At 40.5% G+C, this 23,143-nt stretch overlaps 1 protein-coding gene across 1 annotated transcript; it reads left to right on the top strand.

The window, feature by feature from the left end:
* Positions 1-123: 123 nt before the first annotated feature.
* On the top strand, positions 124-19,835 carry swap70b (switching B cell complex subunit SWAP70b). The gene is made up of 12 exons (XM_010884243.4): positions 124-311; positions 1,481-1,621; positions 8,178-8,351; positions 10,364-10,591; positions 11,095-11,241; positions 11,377-11,485; positions 11,683-11,864; positions 13,707-13,814; positions 14,449-14,615; positions 16,550-16,748; positions 17,295-17,391; positions 17,597-19,835. Exons 1-12 carry the CDS (start codon positions 216-218, stop codon positions 17,713-17,715), a joined length of 1,767 nt encoding a protein of 588 aa, XP_010882545.1. The 5' UTR covers positions 124-215; the 3' UTR covers positions 17,716-19,835.
* Positions 19,836-23,143: the final 3,308 nt, after the last annotated feature.

Below are 23,143 nucleotides of genomic sequence, written 5' to 3'. Positions count from 1 at the left end.
ACACATTCAAAACTGACGCATTTGTTTTGGCCAACTCATACCGAGAGTTCTCGCCCTAGGCACTGAGCGGTGCTACAACCAAGCACTTCATCATGGCGCTGCTGCACCCGCAAGTGTCTGGCAGCTGTCATGTGACTCACTGTGTCCTAGCATGAGAAAAGCTTCACCTCAGGCAAAGCGCTAGTGTGCTTTATGTCCAGCGAGATAGAAGTGCGATGGCTCTACGGGACGAACTTCTTAAGTCAATATGGCATGCGTTCACAGCCCTGGACGTGGACAAAAGTGGAAAAGTTTCCAAATCGCAGTTAAAGGTATGGAGTTATATTTACCTTGAAAATCTTTCTTTTAAACCAACCCTAGTGACGCTTCCTTGATTATTTTGCCATGCTCAAGCAGGAAACTGTTCTCAAAGGATTGGAAATAATTATAAATCACAAAACAATGTACACTTGGGACGAGTCCGGCATTTAAAAAAAATTTTTTTACAGCCAAGATCAAGTGGAATTTAAATTTTCATTAAGTTATATTACTTGTGTTTTGGTGAACAAACATAATCTATAACACATATTACAATTCTTTTTTCTTTTGTTTTTCAATAAAATCGATAAAACGACCACTTCTGTGGGGCGAAATACCCCTTAAAAATAATAGTCGGTTGCCCCGAACACATTGACTATATATATTGCTACTTCGTTAAACGTTTATATTTTCTCTAACCAAATAGATGATTCATTTGTAGGTTCCTCTAATTGTATGTATGTAACTTCATTGTTTTCTAAATGACAACATATCAATTTGCCACAAAAACTTTTTGTTGGAGTGACTTCAAAACGTTTTGTTGGAGTGATTAGAAATGTTTTCTGCAAGACTTGTGGCATCCATTGGAAAAATTAAATGTGACAAAATGGATTGAGAGAATTACGTGGGGGAAAATGTTTCCCATGGGTCTCAAACTAACCAATTTTTATAGCATATTAATAATAATTAAAGAATTGACCGGACTCATGCGCTCTTAAATAAAAGTCTACTATTTCTACTATTTTATTTAACCCACTTGATCATGTATGCCTATACTAAAACTATGCCTACACTAAATATTTGTAAATGTTTTATGTCTAAATAGCCTTATTTAAATAGCTATCTTAACTACACATTACTGGGTCCTGGTACTTTCTATATTTGACAGCAATTACTGTTGTTTATCTGTTTGTTTATGGCTGGTCAGAGTAATGAGAAGAGCTGATGTTAGTATTGATGTGTCTTAAAATGATTCAGGGGAGAAATCAGTACCCACTTCACGCAGACCATCTGCTGAAGTCAGGTTTGTTTTGTAGACTCCCTTCTAGGGAGTGACTTTATCAACTGTTTTGAGGTGACATATTATGTGGATGTTGTTTCAGCATAGAAAATAACATCTAGGAGCTGTTTATGACCTGTGAAGTCATAGGTCCTGATACCAAGGGTCTTTTTCTCGGGGCAGGTGCTCTCTCATAACTTGTGCACTGTGATGAAGATACCGCACGACCCGGTTGCCCTTGAGGAGCACTTCAAAGATGACGATGAAGGGCCTGTCTCTACTCAGGGCTACATGCCCTACTTGAACAAGTTCATTTTGGACAAGGTAAGCCCCATATAATAACGGCCTTACTTTGAGTTTTCCATTTATTCACTCAGTCTTTCAGTCAGTCAGACAGGTGGTCATTCTTTTGTTGTCTTACGCTAATATAAATTATACACTGATAATGACTAGCTGATCCTTCTGTTGCTCAGAATTAGTCTTAAGATGTGGACACGGGGTTGTCCAGTGTCACGACATGGATACCATGATGAAAGGCATTTTAATTCAGTAGAGTTCATTGTCATGGAAAGTAAGGTTTCTTACATTCTCAAAGTATACATATAAAAACAGTATCATTAGACCAGTGGCAGACAGGCCATATCTGCTATTAATAGCTGCTACAGCAACAATAGTAAGGACAGTGGTAGTAAAATACATATAGTTAAAATACTAAAATAGTAGAATGCTGGTCAAAAATGTCCTTGAAGCACGACATGAAAAATCTAACAAAAATCACTAGCAGATTGGGGCACAAGGCCATATATTTGGCTGTCCAATATACAAATTTTATTTCACAGAATACATGTTAGACCTTTTTTCTCTTTTGTGGTTTTAGATTCTTTGTAGTGACTGAAAATGTTGTTAACAATCGTTTCTATTAGGTCTTGGTACTACTCATCGTGTAATAGAAAATGCAGCTCTGTGTCTACCTATCACTGGGAGCAGATTAAGCACAACCTGTCGACTCTGGGCAACAAGGTTTGCATGTGATGACCAGTCTATAGGCCAGGCTGTGATTGATGAATCTGTACATGGTCTATTGTTTCCAGTTTTTCATCTGTTCACAGTAGTCATATTGTCACCCATTGTGTAAATTTGTTTCAACCCAGAAAGCATTGATGTTCACTTTGAGATTTTGTAGTTGTTTTCCCCAGGAGTTCAAATCATTTTATTTTTGTTTGGTTATAATCCATTTGGGCCAGATTGCCTGAGTTGTGTTGGTGATGGAACATTTCTTGATCTTAAGTTCTTGGCAATTCAGAATTATCTAGTGGTAGGACTGAATGATCGCTTGTTTTTGAGTGGTTATTGTTTTTGAGATGTTTATTAGTAATGTATAGTGACCTAATTCTGCCCTGCATGCATTATTTAGGGCTTTTCTCTGCATTCTAAGAATACAACATTATTAAGCATAGAAGATTTAATCTAAATCTTTCTCCCATTTTAAGTGTTGCCTAATTAAGGGACTCTGCTTCATTGTCACTGTCAAGAAAGCTGAGGATGTTGATGTCATAAAGGGTTATCAAATCAAGAGTCACTTTCTGCTGACGGTGGAATGTTTTACCATTCTGACACAATGAGGGCTTACCGGTTCACTATTGTAATGTTTGGACATTCTTTCTGATGTCATCAGGAGTTGCTATGGTGAGAGTGTGGAATTCCTTTTCAGAAACAGTAACTAAAGACAGAAAAACAACATTTTAAAATATCTAGGCCAGTGCTTCTCAAGCCTTTTTTCTTAGTATTGTGTATGATAATTCACTTAATCTAGGGCTGGGATTCAATCAAACCTGGTGTTGCAATATTTAAAATGTATCATGTGTCCATAAGACTGTCTTGTGGAAAGTAAAAGCATGATTGTTAGGAGGGTCTCATTGGTAGTAGTTGCATGTTTTTATGCAGTAACTAAGTTTAGAGTTATTTAGACAATGGGAAAACTGCAATGCACCTTTAGGGCAATTTGAATGAAGTGTCCTAGAGGAGATCTTTTAAACCCTTTTATGAAAGGCCTTTTTCAAGGTTAAAAACTTCCTGGTAAGAACCCATTTTGAATATACAAACCTGCTCAGTACCCTAAACTATGTAAATGTCTATGTCTTTGGATGAGAATTTTAGGATTTCCATTTGAAGTCATGCATTTATTTGACTCATGCCCCAAAATATTTTTTTTACAAGACATTGTTCATTTTGGCCCCTTCCATCCCTAGATGTTTAGATATACCGCATACTGTTATCAATTCCTTTAAATGTCATTCCCCGAGATCTTTGAAAAAATTACTTGAGGAACGACAAACTAAGAAATTACCTCATGAACAAAGAGCACCCTTAGGGTACTGTGTGTGTGTATGTGTATGTGTGTGTGCCATAGACCTGTGTGTGTGTGTGTGTGTGTGTGTGTGTATGTGTGTGTGTGTGTGTGTGTGTGTGTGTGTGTGCCATTGACCTGTGTGGGTATGTGTGTGTGTGTGTGCCATAGACCTGTGTGGGTGTGTGTGTATGTGTGTGTGTGTGTGTGTTTGCCATAGACCTGTGTGTGTGTGTGTGTGTGTGTGTAGGTGTATATATGTGTGTGTGTGTGTGTGTGTGTGTGTGTGCCATAGACCTGTGTGTGTGTATGTGCCATAGACCTGTGTGTGTGTGTGTGTGTGTACGTGTGTGTGTGTGCCATAGACCTGTGTGTGTGTGTGTGTGTGTGTGTGTATGTGCCATAGACCTGTGTGTGTGTGTGTGTGTGTGTGTGTGTGTGCCATAGACCTGTGTGTGTGTGTGTGTGTGTGACTCACACAACTTGTCAGACCATTACTGCTGGTGACTCATCCAGAGACAATCAAGTCCATCGCTGACTGTAATTCCCATTCTTCCATTTCTTACTCAGCAGAGTCTGATTCCTCTTAGACAGCTGGTTGTGTTGACATCTCTAATGCATTGTTAATTGTGAGCTCTTTTGTCAGAAGCAAAGAAGTACTGGTACTGCAGGATTTTGTAATGTGGAATTTGTGTAGATGTCACAAAATCCTGTGATACTGTACTGAAAGAATGGTTATGCCTAAGGCAATCTTTTTTAGGTATCTGTTTTAATCTTATTCATGATCTGTGGTATATTTGATTTCTCTCTTTTGTTGTCAGTATTTTCTGTAACTTCCATAATCGATGTGGAAGTGATGGATGATATGCCGTCTTAGTTACTCAAACATTCACATTTGTCACATTTTGTGTGGTTGTTCTGGGAACTATTTTTTGGAAAATCATGAAATTGTGTTTTGGTTCAGCTGAAAAGTACATTTCTCAGGTCTAATTCTGATATTTTTTTCAGTATATGTGAAATGTACAAAAGTATTTTGTATATTTCTGCTTAAATTAAATGTTACTATTTTTATTCTGTATATAAAGTGAAGAAGTAAGTTAGAGTGAGGTTCCTCATTGTGTTTACTATTCAGTCAACCTGTAAACTCCTAAAACTAAGGTACTTTACTAGGATTATGACATAACTATGACAAATAATTGAAAATGTTATAATATTTTCTAAGTAATTGTATTTGTGTTCAACCAAGCCTATTCAATACATAGAAGTCCACTTGAAATCCACTGCCCTCAAGAGCTGCTGTTGACGCAGACATCAAACATTTCTTTTAACTTTTGTTTGTCCATTTTCTGAAACGTCGAAATTGTGATTTGTGTTCCGGTGTATTTTGTTATTACATGGGAAATGCCCATCACTCGGTGACATTTTGTGGCTGTGTTATTCTGTTTTCTTTGGAAAGTTAGTCTAGTTATCACATTTAATCTGTGGTAGCCTTGGTCTGGAACTGAAAACATTTAGAATCACCTTTCACAATGAACTAAGCCCTCAGCTCTACATGATATCATTTATAGATACCTTTTTTTTTAACTGCTGTGTGGTGTTACAATTGTTTCTCTGCGTCAACCTCTTGGGACGTTCCACTGTGTAGAATACTAATTAACTTGTGTATCTGTTTTGGAGAGGCAGTTCTGGGTGCTGGAGCAGCCGTGACAAGGCCCCCATTGTCGTGGTGCAAAGAGTGGGAGAACGGCACAGGGAGAGGGAGGGGAATAGGCGACATGGAGGGAAACAGACGAGCCTGAGATATTGTGGGAACAAACCGATGATTTCTATTTCATAATAATCCCAATTACTCAACTTCCAATTGCTTAAACCTTCCAACTGCTTAACTGGTTGGGGTTCCTGTTTAACTACATTTCCCATGAGCTGTCATCGTACTGTGGATCAGCTGACTCTGAATTCAATCCACAGCACTGCCAGTGTTGATGGCAGACTGGACACATCTACCCACAGAACAATGACGGGATTCTTATCTAGGCCACGTTTAGCTAGCTAACGTTTGTGTCACACTGCAGAAATAAATATTTAATGAATCAACTTGAGCTACATCCTATTTCTGTTTATGAACGGGGCTCTGGTGTAATCCTCATCCACCACCTTGTGAGGAAAGTGAAATTACAGTAAGGTCTAAAATTAGAGAAAGGTCTGTCTCTTCAGTGATAGCAATATATGAATGGACTATCAATATGTAAGTGTCCGTCTATACTCTAAAACAAATTCTCCCATTTTTGGTGGTTTTGTTGCTAATTAAATGCGGAAAACACTTTTAAAAATGCCAAGGCTCCTGAAGATTATAAACAAACGTGCATTTGCAGCTTATCTCTGTTTCAGGGTTAATGCACATTCCTTGTTATGTCTTGCTGTTTTTAGATGGCTGATAATCAGTATCATGTTGTGGTTGAGCATGGCTGCTCAGATAGAGCTGTAGTCATTCAACTGTTTTAATCATAGGACTGTAGGAAGCAGAGACTAAAGAGCCTGATATGTCAGAAGAGACTGAGGGAGAGGAAGGGCATGCACAGCGGATCGAGCCAGGGGGAATGTGAGGTCTGAAAGGTCTGAAGCCTAGAACAATTCACCACACTCTGGTACTGATTACTTGAGTGATAGGGGCAACCAGAGATTTGTAGAACAATTTCTGGACTTTACTGGTGTATAGGATAATAATAATCCATGTATAAAATAATACTAAACAAGCAAATGGAGAAATATAGATGTTCTGCTTTTTTGGAACCTCTGTTTATATCTCACCCAATAGGCCTGTGTAATATTTCTAATTATGCATTACTTTCTTAAATACATTTTGTAGATAGATACAGTGAGAAACAAAAGACACGCGGACCAGAATGGAGCTCTTGTTTTGCACTGAAGTAGTAGCATAGCCCACTAGATGACTTCTGGATTTTAGGATCTATTCCCATTCATCTTTGCAGATTTTCTCAAGGTCGGTCAATTTGGGTGGGCGAATAGGTGAATAGCAATTCTTCATCAAATTCCAATGGGATTCAAGTCTGTTTTGGATGGGCCATTTAAGGACTTTCACATTCCTGTTCTGCAGCCATTTCAGCTTTGCTTTTGGCAGTATATATCCCGGACCCAGGCCCTTCTTGGCCACTTGCTCAGTCTAGTCACTTACCCAGTTGTACTTGGGTAGTTACATAATTTTTCCTTAATTACAGACCTGACCGTGCTCTTTGAAACTTTCAATACTTGGAAATACAGAGGCCTTGGAAATGATTTATACCCCTTTAATTTCTCCTAATCACAGTGTGTTGTGTACTTAAATTAGGCTATCTAAACACAGTACCCCATAATAACAGTGAACATTAAAACTTCCATGTCTGTGTTTTGAGACTCAGATTTGCAGATTGACTGATTTACATGTTTTGACTTGGCTAAATAAATCCAGCCAGCTGGAGTTTTCTTCATGCATCTCAAAACAGGTTTCCCTTTTTTCCCCTTCTTTGCCAGTTCCTAATTGTTTTTGAAAATGTTGCCTATATAATTTAACATTATTTTCTGATGTTAGAGAGATACAGGAGATTGATAGGCTGCAGGGTTGCATTGCGGTCTAGTGTGTTGGCCCAATAAACAAATGGTTGTTGGTTCTAATCCCAGAGTTGTCAAGGTGAATGCAATCTGTTGTTCTATCCCTGAGAAAAATAGGTAACCCAAATTGCTCCCAGTCATTGCTGGAAATAAGATGGTGTTGGTTGTGTTCTTAGTCAGACCCACCTGGTAAAATAACATTAAAGAACAGGACTACAGCAGTGCTAAGGAAGAGGACACAGTGTGGGCAAATCACTACTATTAAGAATGTAGGAGGACTGGTCCATCAGCTATACGGTCAGGGTTTTTTCTTGATCATCAGGAGACTCCAATACATTTACCATTAAATTCAGTCAAGAGGCACTTTTCAACTTTTCAACACAGTGGTGACTGCATCCATTTTAACCCTTGAATTGAACCCACATACCCATTGTAAGCACCATGCTGGACTAGCTGAGTTACATGAGACCTCCATCGACATTCATCTAGCCGCCTCTCCCTGTTCAACTTTGACCTGGCCGTGTCCATCTTCGGATTATGCAACATTCAAAGAGCAGGCCTCTGTTGGCCTGTCATAATGTATTGCTCTTGAAGCCATTTGAGATTCAATAAAAAAATACTATGTTTTATATATTTGTATTAATATTATTTCTTACCTGTTTAACATAACTAGTTGCTTGGTGGGGCTTGCGTTGTTTTTAGAATCCCAAATTGCATTGATAAGTAAAGCTTAAATATAGGGGTTTCTCCATTAATTAACTAATGTGTTATTCAATTTACAACAATACAGTGAATGTATGTGGCATTAGGTGAAAAGTGACATTGTAATTTGAGTCAGATTATTGGGTCTTTCGTTCTGTTTTTATGTATTAAAAAAGCTGCTCTCCACCATATTAATCGGAATTGAAAAAAAACTTCTGTTTGCAGGTCCAGGACAACTTTGACCGGCAGGACTTTAACAGAATGTGCTGGACCCTGTGTGCCCGGAAGAACCTTAACAGAACAAACATCCTCATCTCTGACGAAGACGCCTTCAAGATCTGGTGCATCTTCAACTTCTTGTCTGAAGACACATACCCACTGACCATTGTTGCTGAGGAGGTGATTAGATAGGGGTTGTTTTGATTATGTAACAAATACAAGAAAATGGACTATAACAGGCAGATTTAATGTTTCTGTTGCATGTGATAATGTTCGTGTGTCTTTTTATATTAAAAAGACACACGATGAATTGGTTATTCTCAGATGAATGTATCATAAATTGTAATGCAACTCAATCTAAAACTCATGATATAACATTGATCTCTGGTTCCATAGTGCCTTTTGATGATTCCTCTACTTTTCAGACTATGGACAAGGTCACGAGAGTGTGTTATGGGTGAAGATGTATTGTTTAGATACTGTACTGTTATATTTTAAATATTACTTTGGAGAAACACCCATTACATTGCCCAACAGCCTTCACAAATAAAGGAAGTAAGCAGCTTCCTGTTTAATTACAATGTAGCAGGAATTATTGTTAACCTTTTACAGAGTTGCTAGTATATTACTTATTGCTGTAAGTAGTTATCCTTTTCCTTACTCCTCAACAATTATCTATATGGTAAAATATATTAACCCCATGTACTGTAAAATTACTTGCAATGGAGCAGAATGTCTTGTTTTTCTTTTTTTAACCACAGTTTATTTTACAGTTTTTCTCCATTGGTTTGGCTCATTTCTTGAAACAGAATTTACATTCTCAAAATTCTAAGATCATTTGGCAAAACAGTCTTCCAGTTCAGCACAACACTATAGCTTACTTGCAAAAGCTCATATCGCTCCCAAAACAGTTTACTCATGTGTCAAAACTAAATTTCCTTCTCATTTAAACAGTCAGTGCCCCCAAAATGCTTCGTCCCTTTGGCATTGTGTAAGCATTGCAAGTCAAAATGTTTAGATGTTTTGTCACTATGGCAGAGGACCATTGAAATATCCCTCATGTCCACCTTTCAGTCTTAGCCCAGTCCTTTTTTGACAATGGTTACTGTATTGTTTTTTGTCTAGCTAACAGAATACAATTATGTATAAAACAGAAAAAAAAAAAAAGGATTTCAGGGTAAGAGTAGCCTCCAAGGTCACACATTGCACTCATACTGCCAAATAAAGTGTAAACATTATCATTCACACACAAAGTAACTTCCATACATCAGAGTAAAAAGAAAATGTATACAGCATAATATACTGTAATATAAACACACAAACCAAAAACTCTGAAAATTATATGCAGCCTACAGTGCTGTAAATAAAGCTGGAGTTTCACAGCTAACAGTTCTTCACTGGTCGCTGTCCTCACCCTCCCTCTCCTGGCCACCGTCCTCACCCTCCTGGCCACCGTCCTCACCCCCGTGGCCATCCACACGCTGCTGTCTGTCTGGCCACAGATTCTCGTCCACATCACAGCGTATATTCTCCCTTGTGATGCAACGAGGGAAGAAACGGCGTGCATGTCGCAACCATCCCCTACACTGATCTCCTGTAATATCCTCACACGCAGCGTCCATTGCATGGTGCAGGGACCTCTGATCTTGAGCCCGATGCTCATACACTCTCCACCTCCAAGCGGAGAAATACTCCTCAATAGGATTGAGGAAAGGAGAGTAAGGTGGTAGGAACACCATGACCATCCTTGGATGAGTAGTGAACCAGGCCCAGATCTATTCACTTGGAAATTGTGCTAAATGTAGGCTACCTGTACTTAATCATTTGCAAAGATGTACTGAGACATTGAGACATGTACTTAGACATTTGCAATTTGATGAAATGAATGAGAAATTCAATTCTGTTGTGAACAATTCCCAAGTGGTTTGGAGGTTTGTCCAAGTTGTTTTGAGAATGTAATTTCTGTTTCAAGAAATGAGCCAAACCAATGGAGAAAAACTGTAATCCTGTCAGGGAACGGTTCACTTCGTATCACCTCACAGAATATGAAGAGATGTCTCTGACCGATTTCATAGAAATTCTGAATAAGTGTATGAGCAAAGATTTTTGAGTGATAAGTCGCAAATATAGTTTTCTTGGTCCTGGTAAATGAAACAAGTGTGTGCTGACCCGTGCCCCCTTCCCCTCCTCAGATTGAGTATTTCCTGCGTAAGCTGACAGAGGCCATGGGTGGCAGCTGGGTGGAGGAGCGCTTTGAGGACTTAAAGACAGAGTTGAGCGCCAAGCAACAGTGCCTGAGTGGCTGGGAGCTCATCACCCTGGTGGGCACGGGCACCTTTAGCAAAGGCATGGACCGCCAGACCATCTCTATGGGCATCACTGAGGTCTTCCACGAGCTCATCCTCGATGTACTCAAACAGGTTGGCCTTTCGGATCTGCAGATGTTGACCTGAACAAACCCACTATCTGCTGTGTGATGCGTCTGTGGCCGACTAACACTGTTGACCGGTGTTTCCGCCCCGCAGTGTCACGTTTTTAAGTAACACCCGCCAAAATGTCGGTCGGTCGAGTGTGGAAGAGAGACCAAACACAACTTTCTGTTTGGTGGCTTCTCATGATTATTATAGGCGCATTATGGATTTTAAAAGTTAAGCGGCACACGTTTCCACTCGGCCGTCCATGGTTTTTGGTTGTGTAGTTCTGGTCTAGGGCAGATTCCCACATCCTGTGTTAATGTACTTCTGCTGTCATCTCATGTCACATAAATGGGTGACGCGGAATGATGAGAATCTGACATGGAGCGCTACAGCCTTCCTTTGGTGGCTGTGCAGTTTCCAACGAAGCAGTTGAAAAGTGTTTAATGGACACAGATGAAAGACAGCGGCGTAACCCTTGAGGCCTCCTGGTTCTTCCTTCGTTGCAGGGCTACATGATGAAAAAGGGCCATAAGAGGAAAAACTGGACCGAGCGCTGGTTCGTTCTGAAGCCCAACTCCATATCCTACTATGTGAGCGAGGACCTGGCAGAGAAGAAGGGTGACATCATGCTAGATGGGAACTGTTGTGTGGAGGTGGGGTGCACTAAACAGCAGTACAAACAACAACAACAGTAAACAACATCAACCGCCACCCAGTCTCATGAATTTGATGCCTTAAGCTAACTAGCACTGGCATTAGTGAACATTGACACGAGTCTGTCTTTGCAGTCGTTACCAGATAAGGACGGAAAGAAGTGCCTGTTCTTGGTCAAATGCTTGGACAAAAGCTTTGAGATCAGCGTGTCTGACAAGAAGAGGAAGCAGGAATGGATTCAGGGTAGGAGGTGGACACATATTTAATCAGAAAGGAGTGAACGTGTTGATATGTGTTTTTAATGTTTCTAATCCGGTTGCGGTCTGACCATGTATATCCTTTTGGTATAATGTAAAAAGCACTGGCCTATGACATGTAGAAGGAGGAATTCTACAGGTTTGACTATGACCTGACTCCCAGCATGTCTCCTCTCCGTCCAGCCATCCAGACATGTATCAGTCTGCTGAACCTGGGACGGCCAGCTCCACATCGTGAGTCACGCCAGAAGAGGCGGGAGCTGAGGCAGAAACAGCAAGCGGAGCAGGATGAACTGGAGCTCCGCATGAGGGAGCTGCAGACCGCAAACGAAAGCAAGCAGCAGGAACTCGAGGACATGAGGAAGGTGAGCCCGCACGATGCCCTGCTCTTTTCTCCAGCACTGACCGTTGCCAATATCTAATGAATTGATTAGAATGCGCTTACAGCTAAACTTACAGTGAGTTGCTCTGAATAAGAGCGTCTGCTGAAAGACTAAAATGTAAAAATTTAATTTTCACACAGCCGACACGGAAGTTGCTAACCTAGTTATGCGCGTACAATTTGAAAAGTTTAAGTGAAAGTCCTTTGGAAATGTATTTTAAAACACAGTGCCAATAATAATGATGTGGGTCACCAGAAAAACTGGTTGTTTTAATCTGTGAGAAGTTCCTCTGCCCACAGAAACCCTTTGTATTCCTCAATGTTAATAATAGACCAGGTCCATCTTGACCTTTCCTCTATGGGTTCACTAGGCTTTCACAATGTAAGAATGCGGATTGTGCCCTTCAGTGGGGACAGGGCAGTTAGCTGTTTGTCACTTCCACTTAACTTCCTGTTAATCCTGATAATATTCTTTAGTCAGGTCTATGGCTGTTTATTTTAAGTTTAATTTTAATTGTCTCTGCTCAGTTAGGGGTTTCAGTACAGAGGAAATGTCAGTTAAATTAGTTGCTTCCTCATTTCACTGATTTGCAGACAGATGTGGACAGTTAAAGGTTGTGTAACTTATGAGAAATATTTGCCTATTGAATATACTAACAAGGCATATAAAGTAAACCTAACAACGAACCGTGTTTCCATTTCACACACACCCTCTTTTGGTAAAATAAATTGAGCTCTGAATTCTATTTAATTCCTATAGTGTCTCTCTTCAATATCCATTCTAGCAGAGCTCTCATAGAGAAGAGAAATGAGGACCAGCTCAGAGCGGAGACAAGACAATGTCCAATTTAACATAGTTCATGTAGCCGTGGACAGTCATTGGATTTACTTGGGCAACAGACGTCCTTTGTTCCAGTGTTCACTGTGGCTCTACTAATGAATGCACAGTGAAAGGACAACAGTCTCCCATTGAGGTGCAACAAGTCCCCGTCTTTTACACTCGCCAGTCCAGGACAGGTCTGTGACACACACTGGACGTTGAGAGTCAGACCCCTTAACCCTTTAACCCTGGGCTCACGTGTAAACAATAGCCACTCTGTGATTGGCTGATCACTTTACGCTAACCCGCCATAGCGAGTAAGCAATGAATGAGAAAGGTCAGATTACGAGTCACAGCTGCATGTTAGGGGCAAAATGTGGATTTATCGCCAATTAACAACCTGAGTAAATTGAAAATGACATGCCTCTTTAAACGGGAAATCTGTAGTTCAAACAGTAGCAAGGCACCTCCCCTGGAACTCTGTTAGTGAATAGCTTAAGGACGGTGCTGTAGAAATGTAACCCCTTTCCAGGTTTTGTAGACAGAGCTATGGATTATGCCTAGTTATAATCATTTTTCAATGGGCATATGTCAGAAATGTACCAAACTGCAGAAAGCCCTTTTTACAAAACGTTTGGGGGAATGTTAGAAGAATCACTCATATTTTAAGGACTCACTTGATTAAGATGAGTGTCTTGGTATGCATTGTCAGCAGTAGGTCTTGATGAAAGGGCTATTTTGACAGTGTGACTTCACTATTGTGCTTTCAATTCCTCTTTTTAGTCACAGTTTTCTTCATTATTGACAAATAGCATATCCTATAACATAGATTAGGCACTAAGATGATGCGTTGCATCGTGTAGACTTCAGTTTCAATTCAGTTAAATCAGGATGTAAATTTTATTTCAGAATTCAATTAATGTCATCCACTGGAGAGAACATTGCGAATTGGTCGTCAATTACGCTAACGTTATACTAATAGTAGTGCCTTTGGCTATTGGTTAGAAACTGGAAGAGGCAGCAGCCAATGCGGCAGAGGAGGAGAGGAGACGTCTGCAGACCCAGACTGAACTACAGGACCGCTACAGGATGGACCTGGAGAAGGAGAAAATGGTACTAACTAGTCACCATTTTGTGGTCAAATGAGAAATTGTTTGGACTGTAGTCACACTATGTGACTTTGAATACATTTCCCTTTGCACCCTCAGAGCTTGGAGCAGGAAGTTGTCCCTGACCGCTCGGGTAGCTTTTTCCATGATTACTCTTTATTTAATCCAACTCAAACCCCCACAGTTTTTGTTCTGAATGTAGTTCACGCATCCTACTGGGCAACTTTATGAACTTGACTAAGGTCAAAAGTTCATAGGACCGTCTGTCAGTGACATCACACATTATTTGCATTCTCTCTCATCAATGTCTGTTTCCAGGAAGTACCCTGAAGGCCCAGCTTCCTGTTGTATCTTTTACAAATGTAATGTGTACAGATTTTCATTTGCATGTTTTTTGTAACCACCACATCATTTTTTTCCATATCCTGAATGAAAACTGGGCTTATAATCAAATGGGTTATGAGTGCCTTTTAAACTACTCAAACACCAAAAAAGTACATTTGCGATACTAAAAGGATAGTCCACCCAATACTAGATCTGTCTTCTGAGGGAAGACAGACCCAATACTAATGTCTTCTGAGGGACCCGTGGTCAGAAGACATTAGTGCTCCTAATACGGTGGACTCACTGGCCCACAGGTGCGACAGGAAATGGAGGTGCAGGTGGCTCAGAAGTCCAGTGAGCTGGAGCAGTACCTGCAGCGTGTCCAGGAGCTGGAGGACATGTACCATCGCCTCGAGGATGCCCTGGAGGACGAGAGGCGCGCCAGGCAGGACGAGGAGACGGTCCGCAGGCTCCAGGCCCGGTCAGTGCCGAGACGCCACAGTTCTTTATTCAGCCTTTAATGACCCGGTTGTCATTGACCCACAGGGAAGCAGATCAGAGCTCTTCTCAAATGGACCATGTGAGGGGACACAAAGAAATTCAGGTTCTCAATGGAAAAGATGTGAACTGTTCAAGCTAGGATCCCTCATAACGGTTCTAGGTCGCACAGCCAGGTTTTTAGGTGCATATGGATGGTAAATTGGTTGGATGGTAGGAGCCCTGACAGGTAGTTGCATGTTGCCTGAATAAACTTAGGCAAAGGTTTTTACAGGCCAGAAACTTTTCCTTCCTCTGTTCCTTCCTCAATGCTGACATTAGTGTTTCTCTGGGTTTAGCGCTTTTCACTTTGTGTTCTGAATGGGGATATTTCTGTGTGCGTAGGTCTTTAGGTGCATATGGGTATTACATAGGTAAATATATATGCAATATAATTGTTTAGTACACTTCTTTGCTAGATATCCACATGCTTAGTATTCCCTTGCTGTTTCCTATGCTAACTATTAGCATGTTCTACTCTTAGTAAGTTAGCACTGTAGGATGTAAGCACTCTAAAAGTCACCAAACCATCTCCAATTCCATTAGAATCCCATTCTGGCTCGTAACTCGGCACTGAGTTTTTCCAACTGCCATAAATCCCTTTCTGGATAATAAATGTTGTTGTTAAAAAACAGAATTGTAAGATACAAAATAAAGAAAACAAAGTGCAGAGACTATTTAGAAAAAGATAACAATGTAGCCTAATATGGGTCTGTTTGAGGTTTTATAACTTTGGTTTTATTCAGCATTGTAAACCGAAATTGTAGATAGAAAAATGAAATCCAAACAACCACTTTGGGAATCACATACCAGCACAAAAAGAGTGAAAATAAGGCTATAAAGACCCTTTAGGTCTGATGATACATTAATTGTGTCAATATGTTTTTTTAGTAAGTCAGTTGACTCCTTTTCTAAGCTGTGCTTGATATTAACAGGCCTTCCATCTGTCTTACCACTTTCCTTTTAGTCTTAAAATAGCTCAACTTCAACAGTTGTGAGGGTATCTACTTATCTATTTTGCATGCAGCACGTTTTTTGCTGGGCTTTGTTGCTGTAGTTCATTGTCTTGCTGCATGGCTGGAAACGGACTGGCTGTGAGAGCTTTTGCAGTATCTTGACTGAAGGTTCTGTAATACCACAAGATTAGTAAACTAGCAATTTCTCTGTCCATCACACCCGACTGCTTCCGATGTTGCAAGCGCTTCTGGTTAAGTTTTGAGACCAATCAGATCACTGGGCGGGACACAAACCGTAAGTTATTTTTCCTCAGGTATTTATTTAGGAAGTGTGATAAGACATCAGTCCTGACTGACACAAGCAAGTAACATACACCAAAACCTAATTAGTGATCACATTTGTTTTCCAACTTGAACTGCGGACTGCTGCTGATACAGCAAATGTGCAGTCTAGCTTACAATGCACATTGTCCCTCATGGGTACTGGCAAGGTGTAATCGGCTATTTGTAGTCCATTTGCTTGTGAGGAATGGGAATGGGATGACATATTTCTTTTCAAACCTGGGCTGACTAGTCTAAATATACTTTTTAATAAAGATTAACTGGAATCACTCGATGAGCACAACAGCTGATTTCATTTTCAAATGGGCACACGGCTAGACAAAATTGGGAGTTTCTGTCACTTTGCTTTGTGGGAACCTCTTCAGATGCCCCCACCACACTCACTCAACCCCTAGGGACAAATGTTACAGTTATTGAACCAGTTAACCAGCACTTATAATAGCATAGCCACTTTAACAGCCTTTTGTGTGGGTTGCCGTGCGGTCCGAGGCTGCCCCCTACTGTGCTCAACTTCTGTTCTACAAAATAATTCAAGCTAAGCCACTCTGTAACTCTTCCCTGTACTAACTTTTCTCCCAAGGCTACTAGAGGAGGAGGCTGTCAAGCGGGCTGAACTGGAGCAGATCCACCTTCACCAGCAGAGGGCCATCTCGGAGACGGAGGCAGAGAAACAGGAGCTGCAGAAGGAGAGGACAGCCAAGGAGAGTGCCCTGCAAGCTGCCATGCTGCAGCTGGAACAGCTGGAAAGCGAGAGGAAGGGGGCGCTGGAGCAGTACCAGGTGAGACATGAAGAAGGGGGTGCTGGAGCAGTACCAGGTGAGACATGAAGAAGGGGGTGCTGGAACAGTACCAGGTGAGACATAAGGAAGGGGGCGCTGGAACAGTACCAGGTGAGACATGAGGAAGGGGGCGCTGGAGCAGTACCAGGTGAGACATGAGGAAGGGGGCGCTGGAACAGTACCAGGTGAGACATGAGGAAGGGGGCGCTGGAACAGTACCAGGTGAGACATGAGGAAGGGGGCGCTGGAGCAGTACCAGTTTTCAGGCATTTATGATTTATTAATGGGAATACTTTGGGTCTGCTAGAACAGGAGTGGGTGAGTTGTGAAGAGTTAGAACAGCTTACCCCAACCCTTAAAACCGTAGGACTTAACTGGATATCAAGGGGGCACTAGAAGTACTGTATGATGAGTATAGGGGGTGCCAGTGTTCCAAAAGTCAGTCCTGGGTTGGTCTTTTTCACTATGTAAAACCACATCCACTTCATTAGAAAAGGAAATGACTCACATGTACTAATGAACTGATGTTGTCTTTCTTTCTCGTAGGCGGTAATGCTGAAACTGGAGGACGCAGCAAATAACACCCGGACCTGGAAACATAAAGTGGCTCACCATGAGGGATTAGTTCGTCTCATTCAACCAGGTAACACTAAATAACGGTATACTTTCCCTCTCGTCCTTTTTATCAGTAGTCTCCCTCTCTTTCTCATTAGTCAGTTATTTTTTATCTTTTACTTTTTCACAAACTGTGGCCCCATCGGTCCATTAAAATTTTATAAATTGGATTGTTCCCAATTTTCTTTAAATATTTCTGCAGCCATGTTAAAAAAGTTACATTATTTTGTCAGGTTCCAAGGGGCCTCAGAAGATTACTAACTGGGGCCCAGCTGCCTTCACCGAGGCGGAACTGAGTCTGAGGGAGAAAGACTGGCAGGAGAGGAAGAACCGAGCCGCCCAGACGCAGTAGAGTCCCCATCCCCTCTTTCAGCACTCTCCTGGTTGCTGGACCATTTATGAAGAACAACGCTGCCCTTAGTATACAACTTCCCATCGCCAGCTTTCTTTAACCAACCCAAAGGGAAACAGGAAATGCAGGTTCACTTTTACAGAGACACCCTGGTCGTGTTTATTAGGCCCTAAATGGAAGATTACTAACTGAAACATTCAGGGCATATCTGGACTTGTTTTTTCTGCTGCAAAGTGCTTTAGAAAACTTTTTCTGTTCCCTAATGAACACTGCCTAGTTTAGAGCAGGTGCTAAACAGATCTTAACACCACCCGGATAGTCTTAAAGGAAAACGAATGGGCAGATTTAAATTGATTTCATATGATGGACTAAAGGAGAGCTACACTTGACACCCTAAGCATTCAGTGTCTGCGTGGAGAAATAGCATAGTCATAAACATTTGGTTCTTTGTTTTGTGTGTGTTTACATTTTGTATTTGTTCCTAAGGGATTTTACAGATGTTTTTTGTCCTTTTTTTTATGTAAAACGACTGCTTTAGTAGTCTAATCAGAGTAGTTCTAATCCGTTTTTTCTGGGTTACCGTTTCAGTTTCATTGCAAAAGTGGCAGCCCTTACAGCGCTTAACAGCCCATGAAGACCCTCAAATAAAAAAATCAACAGTCAAATTATATACATACGTATAAATAATATCAAAACAAACTACAGCTTATCCTACTAACTAGCCATCCATACTTAAGGCTACTACTCCCATTACCAAATGTTATTTGCTATGTCACACCGGACACACTGTTGCTAGCAGTTATCCTGGTACCAGGACCATGCTTATGGTGGGATGGAAGTTACAGTGTGTATAACTTTTTTGTTTTTTAGATTCTTGAATGTGTGTAAATAGCTGAAGACTGAACCCTGTATTAAAACCATTACAGCTACTAAATTCCCCTTTTAAATCTTAGGTTTGTGGTGTTTGTAGGTGTAAATTGTGGCTGATTGTTGTGAGTCAGTATAGTAGGCTAGAGACTTGGCTTCGTAGCCTTGGCTTCAACGATGTCGAGATGTGTCCTCTTAAGCAAACCCAATGGCATTTTGGTTCTCATCACTCTGTTCGTTCAACCAGGATTTCTATGAGCCAGAATCCTTATGTCCCAGAAGGAACGCACTCACCCGCCTTCTGCTTGATTGAAGTCAAAGGCACCGAAGTGGTTACAAGGAGATGCAAGAGCACGACGAGGCACGTTAACCAGATCTGAATATTAACCTGCCAAACCCGGGTAGTGCTGGCCAATTATACCGCCCCCGCAGGACCCCTGGCCTACCAGCAGGATTACAATCAACGACGCGGCTACCAGCAAAGCTGTGACTTTACCTCTGCGCTATTAAGGGGGGCCCCCACACGTGGTGTAAAATTACCCCAGAATCACCCGAGGGGCAGACCGTTCAATGTCGGGCAGGTTTGCACTGTCTCATCGCGCCCTAGAGACGTCTTGTGTTAGGTCGGCACCTACGAGCTCAATTGTTGTTTTTGTCTGTGAATGTGTTCACCTTGACACATGTTTGCTGACGTCAGCTTCCAGGTTTAGCGGGCGGCGCGATATGATGCAGGACAGGTTTTTGATCCCTATTTTCATTATAGGGATAGTTCCTTTACAATGCTGAAGCATTCTGCTGTTGAAATTATTGGGAATGCTTCAAATTTCCTAGTTCATGAAGTAGAAATGGCAACAACAAGTCAAATAAAGTTAGTTGTTTTTAGTTCATGGGTGCTGCTTTGAATTTAAGGAAAGTCATTAGTTGTTGTATATTGGCCATAGACCAACACCCACTGTGTCTTATTGTTTAATTGTACTGTGATGCCAGTTAAACAAGGGAATTGGAATGGTTGTTTCAAATTGTCCTCAAGGGGGCATCATTGTTTCAGGACATCTCCAACCAGATTGATTCTACTCTGATGTGATGTTACAACCTGTCATTCCGTTGTGTTGGTATGTATGCGCTTGTGCCTGTAGTAGATAGGGTCATCATTTTTGTGGGCCCTATTTCCACTTCTTCACTGGACAAGCCTGCCACCCTCTAAATAAATGTTTGTCTCTTACCTATACTGAGATGCAAACCAAAATCACTAAGTTGGAGTCAATTCTAATTCAGTTATGGTCAATTCAGGAAATACACTGAATTCCAATTCCAAATCAGATTATCTTCTGTAATTGGAATTTGGTTTCTTTTCAGAATTGACAGGAGTTGAAGTGGAATTAATCTAAATACAAGATTGTCTGCATTGTTTAGTACTGATCTGCAGAAAACCTTACCATTCTTTCATACTTTTTGGAACAAGAAAATAATCAGTTGAAAAGTTATATTGCAAGTAGCAACAAAACTGATTAGCTGCAAATAGGCACAGAAAACAGGTCAAGTGGAAGAAGACAAAACGATGGATGAAAGAGAATATTTTAAATAGGTGGAAACTCTGAACATCCCTAAACCTAAAAAGCCAATCAATCAAGCTAATCTGTTCTGCCCAATAGATCCCTTATGAACGATCTAATTCACAACATCCTCCCAACATGTTGTGCAATCGATGTTCATTTGCATGAGTGCAACTAGCGAGGGGGCAGTGTTGGAAAAAAACAACAGCACTAAAGCTGTGCTCCAGATGCGCTACACACACACACACACACTACAGCTGTACTAACACTGCTCTAAGCAACAGGGCAGCTTGTCATTAACGCCAAGCACCATTCCGGATGCGCTCCGCCAGCCCCGTTCCTCCAGCCCTGTTCCTGCCCCTCCACCCCCAGCAGAGTCTGCATCCCATCATCCCTCTTCAAACTTCCACAAATTCATCAGCTCAGTTATGAGGCCTGTAGCGCAAGTGCCACATTCCAGGGACATGATGCGAAACAGAGAATTTGTTCGGATCTGGAATCTATTGAGTGTGTGTATGTGTCTGTAGCCCCTAATGTCCCAGCGTATCCCCAGAGACGGGGCTGTGCGTGTGTGCCTGTGGCCTTGTATATCCTCGAAAAAGCCTGCTAAGTATTGAAAATACGTAACATTTGGAAAAACAAAGGAATTTCAGGTATTTGCTGTGAATGGGTACTAAGTTAAGGGGCTTTGAGTCTCTCTGGAGGTGCTCTGTTGGGAGAAACTAAAAGACGGATCAACAACGCTTTTACTCCACAGTGTATAAGGAAACATTATTCATGAACTTTTATTTAGTCAGGGAGCTCAACTGAGGCCAGGGTCTCACTTACAATGGTGCATTGAACCTCCAAGGCATGTGAGTGTAGTAAAAAGTGTACGAGCATCTGGCAAGACGCAAATAGTATATGTCATATATATCATTGTTTCTGTACATCAAATGTCAGCAAAGAATATTTGTTCAGGTCAACGAGACAAACAGATGTACTCCCTGAGCTCATAATAATATATGGTTATTAAAAGATATAAAAATGTATCTTGTTGTAAAATACCATGCTAAAATAGCATACCATCCATCCTTAAGAACACCAATGTTTAAAGAAAGATATAAAGCCAAATACTGTCGCCTAACAGATATAGTAGACAAATAATTGTAATACTAATATTTCGATTTTTCAGAAATATATATGAAAGTAAACGTTTTCAAATGTTCAGAATTTTGCAGACACTTTCATCACAGTTATGCCATTAGATTAATTTTAAATATTTTATTTTACAAACCGGTATAAAGATTAGTATTACAAATATTACAATAGTTGTCTTATCCCTCAAAGAACTGAGATACATACCAAAGTGAAGGAACATGCGTTCATGATGAAAAACATGAAAAATGTAAACCAACTACAGGTTATGCAGCAGAGTACTGTGCTCTCTGTAGTTGGGCATTTGTCACATGTAGAAATATCGGGAGATTCAATTTAATTTGGTTTTGGAATAGTTAATCTGTGTAAAAGCTTTTAATTGGAAGATAATGTCAGGGGTTGATTTAACAGTTAAGAAAGTGCACGTCATTGTCTTGTTCCTTGAAGAAGCTTGTAGCCTATATCATGACCTTCGTCACGTGACATCACTTGAGGAAGATTTGTAGCCCACAGAAACAAAGCATAGGTTAATACAAAGGATATTTAGTTCTATCTGACCTCTCAAAAGCTCCGCCATCTTACCTGGGACAAGTCTGGAGAAGTCCAGCCACTAAACAATAGTCACGGTAGTACTTTGTGCAGCAGCAACTTGCTTCACAATAAGGACAAACGATACGAAGGAGGTTCGAAAACATTTTCATGCATCAGTAATACTATAGAAAAGTATGATAACATAGGCTACTTAATTGTATATAGCGTGTTTTAATCAATCAAAAATAAAGCTAAGTGTAGCAGTTTAGCTACGCAGCCTTAACGTATCAGACTACTGTTTATCTGAATTAACGATCTCAGCTAGCTTGCTACAATAAATTATGAATCTATGTTGTACATGACGTAGGCCAATGTGAAATAAAAATATTTTCGACAAATAACGTTAGAAATGTATATAACCAGCAGATGGCGATATTTGGTAGCTTTGGTTCATAAAAAAGTATCCTAGCTTTTTTTTTTATAGCTAGCTAACTCCGTTTAGCGTACTCTTACTGAAGTTGTAATTTCTGCTATAAGCTTATAATATTTGTATATATAATACTTACATATATTACATTGTAAAGTCACCGTTAATTGTAATCGGTGGAAATAGAGAAATATACATTTGCACTGTATTTAAAGTGCTATCCTTTGTCTTCTGTACTCTCAAATGCATAAATTATGGAAAACTATTTAATGGATTTGTTTGTTAATATTCTGAAAAGTACAGTCATTTTATGCATTATCCTACGAATGACAGTGGTTAATTATTTAACAATAAGGAAATATAACCGTTATACCAAACTTAAAATACCCCTTTCTACCATGTGTTTCTATTGTAGCTGGTTTATTATCTACTGTCCTGTTCTGTGTTGTAGCCTATATAGTGACCACTGTCACCTGTGACATCATAACACATCTTGAAAGCAAGAGAACAGGCATCAAGGATCCAATAGCCACCTTGCAACAGGAGGTACCAGTCACCAAAGCAGGACATTGATAATGCATATTGTGCATAACTCAATAGATTCCAGCAAACTCTTTGATTATTACGCCTGGAGTGGCCCTCGATATATAAAGCCTTAGCATCTCTCCAGTTCAGTGCATGTTTGTTGACTCAAGTTGAATTGTAATTAGCCATTCTTTTAAAGTATGTTATTTGCTGATTATGTGATGCAGACAGACAGTGGTTGGCCTACATTTTTGTGTTTAGTCCAGCGAAAGCCACCATGCTTAATACAACAAGGGGAAACCGACAATAAGGTTATGGATATTGTGTTGGATTCTGTGAAGAAGAAAATATTTTTAAGAACTGAATACAACAACAAGGTTATAAAATT

The sequence above is a fragment of the Esox lucius genome, chromosome 19, assembly GCF_011004845.1.
Source record: "Esox lucius isolate fEsoLuc1 chromosome 19, fEsoLuc1.pri, whole genome shotgun sequence".
Classification (NCBI taxonomy): domain Eukaryota; kingdom Metazoa; phylum Chordata; class Actinopteri; order Esociformes; family Esocidae; genus Esox; species Esox lucius.
This window is presented reverse-complemented; position numbering and strand designations above follow the sequence as displayed.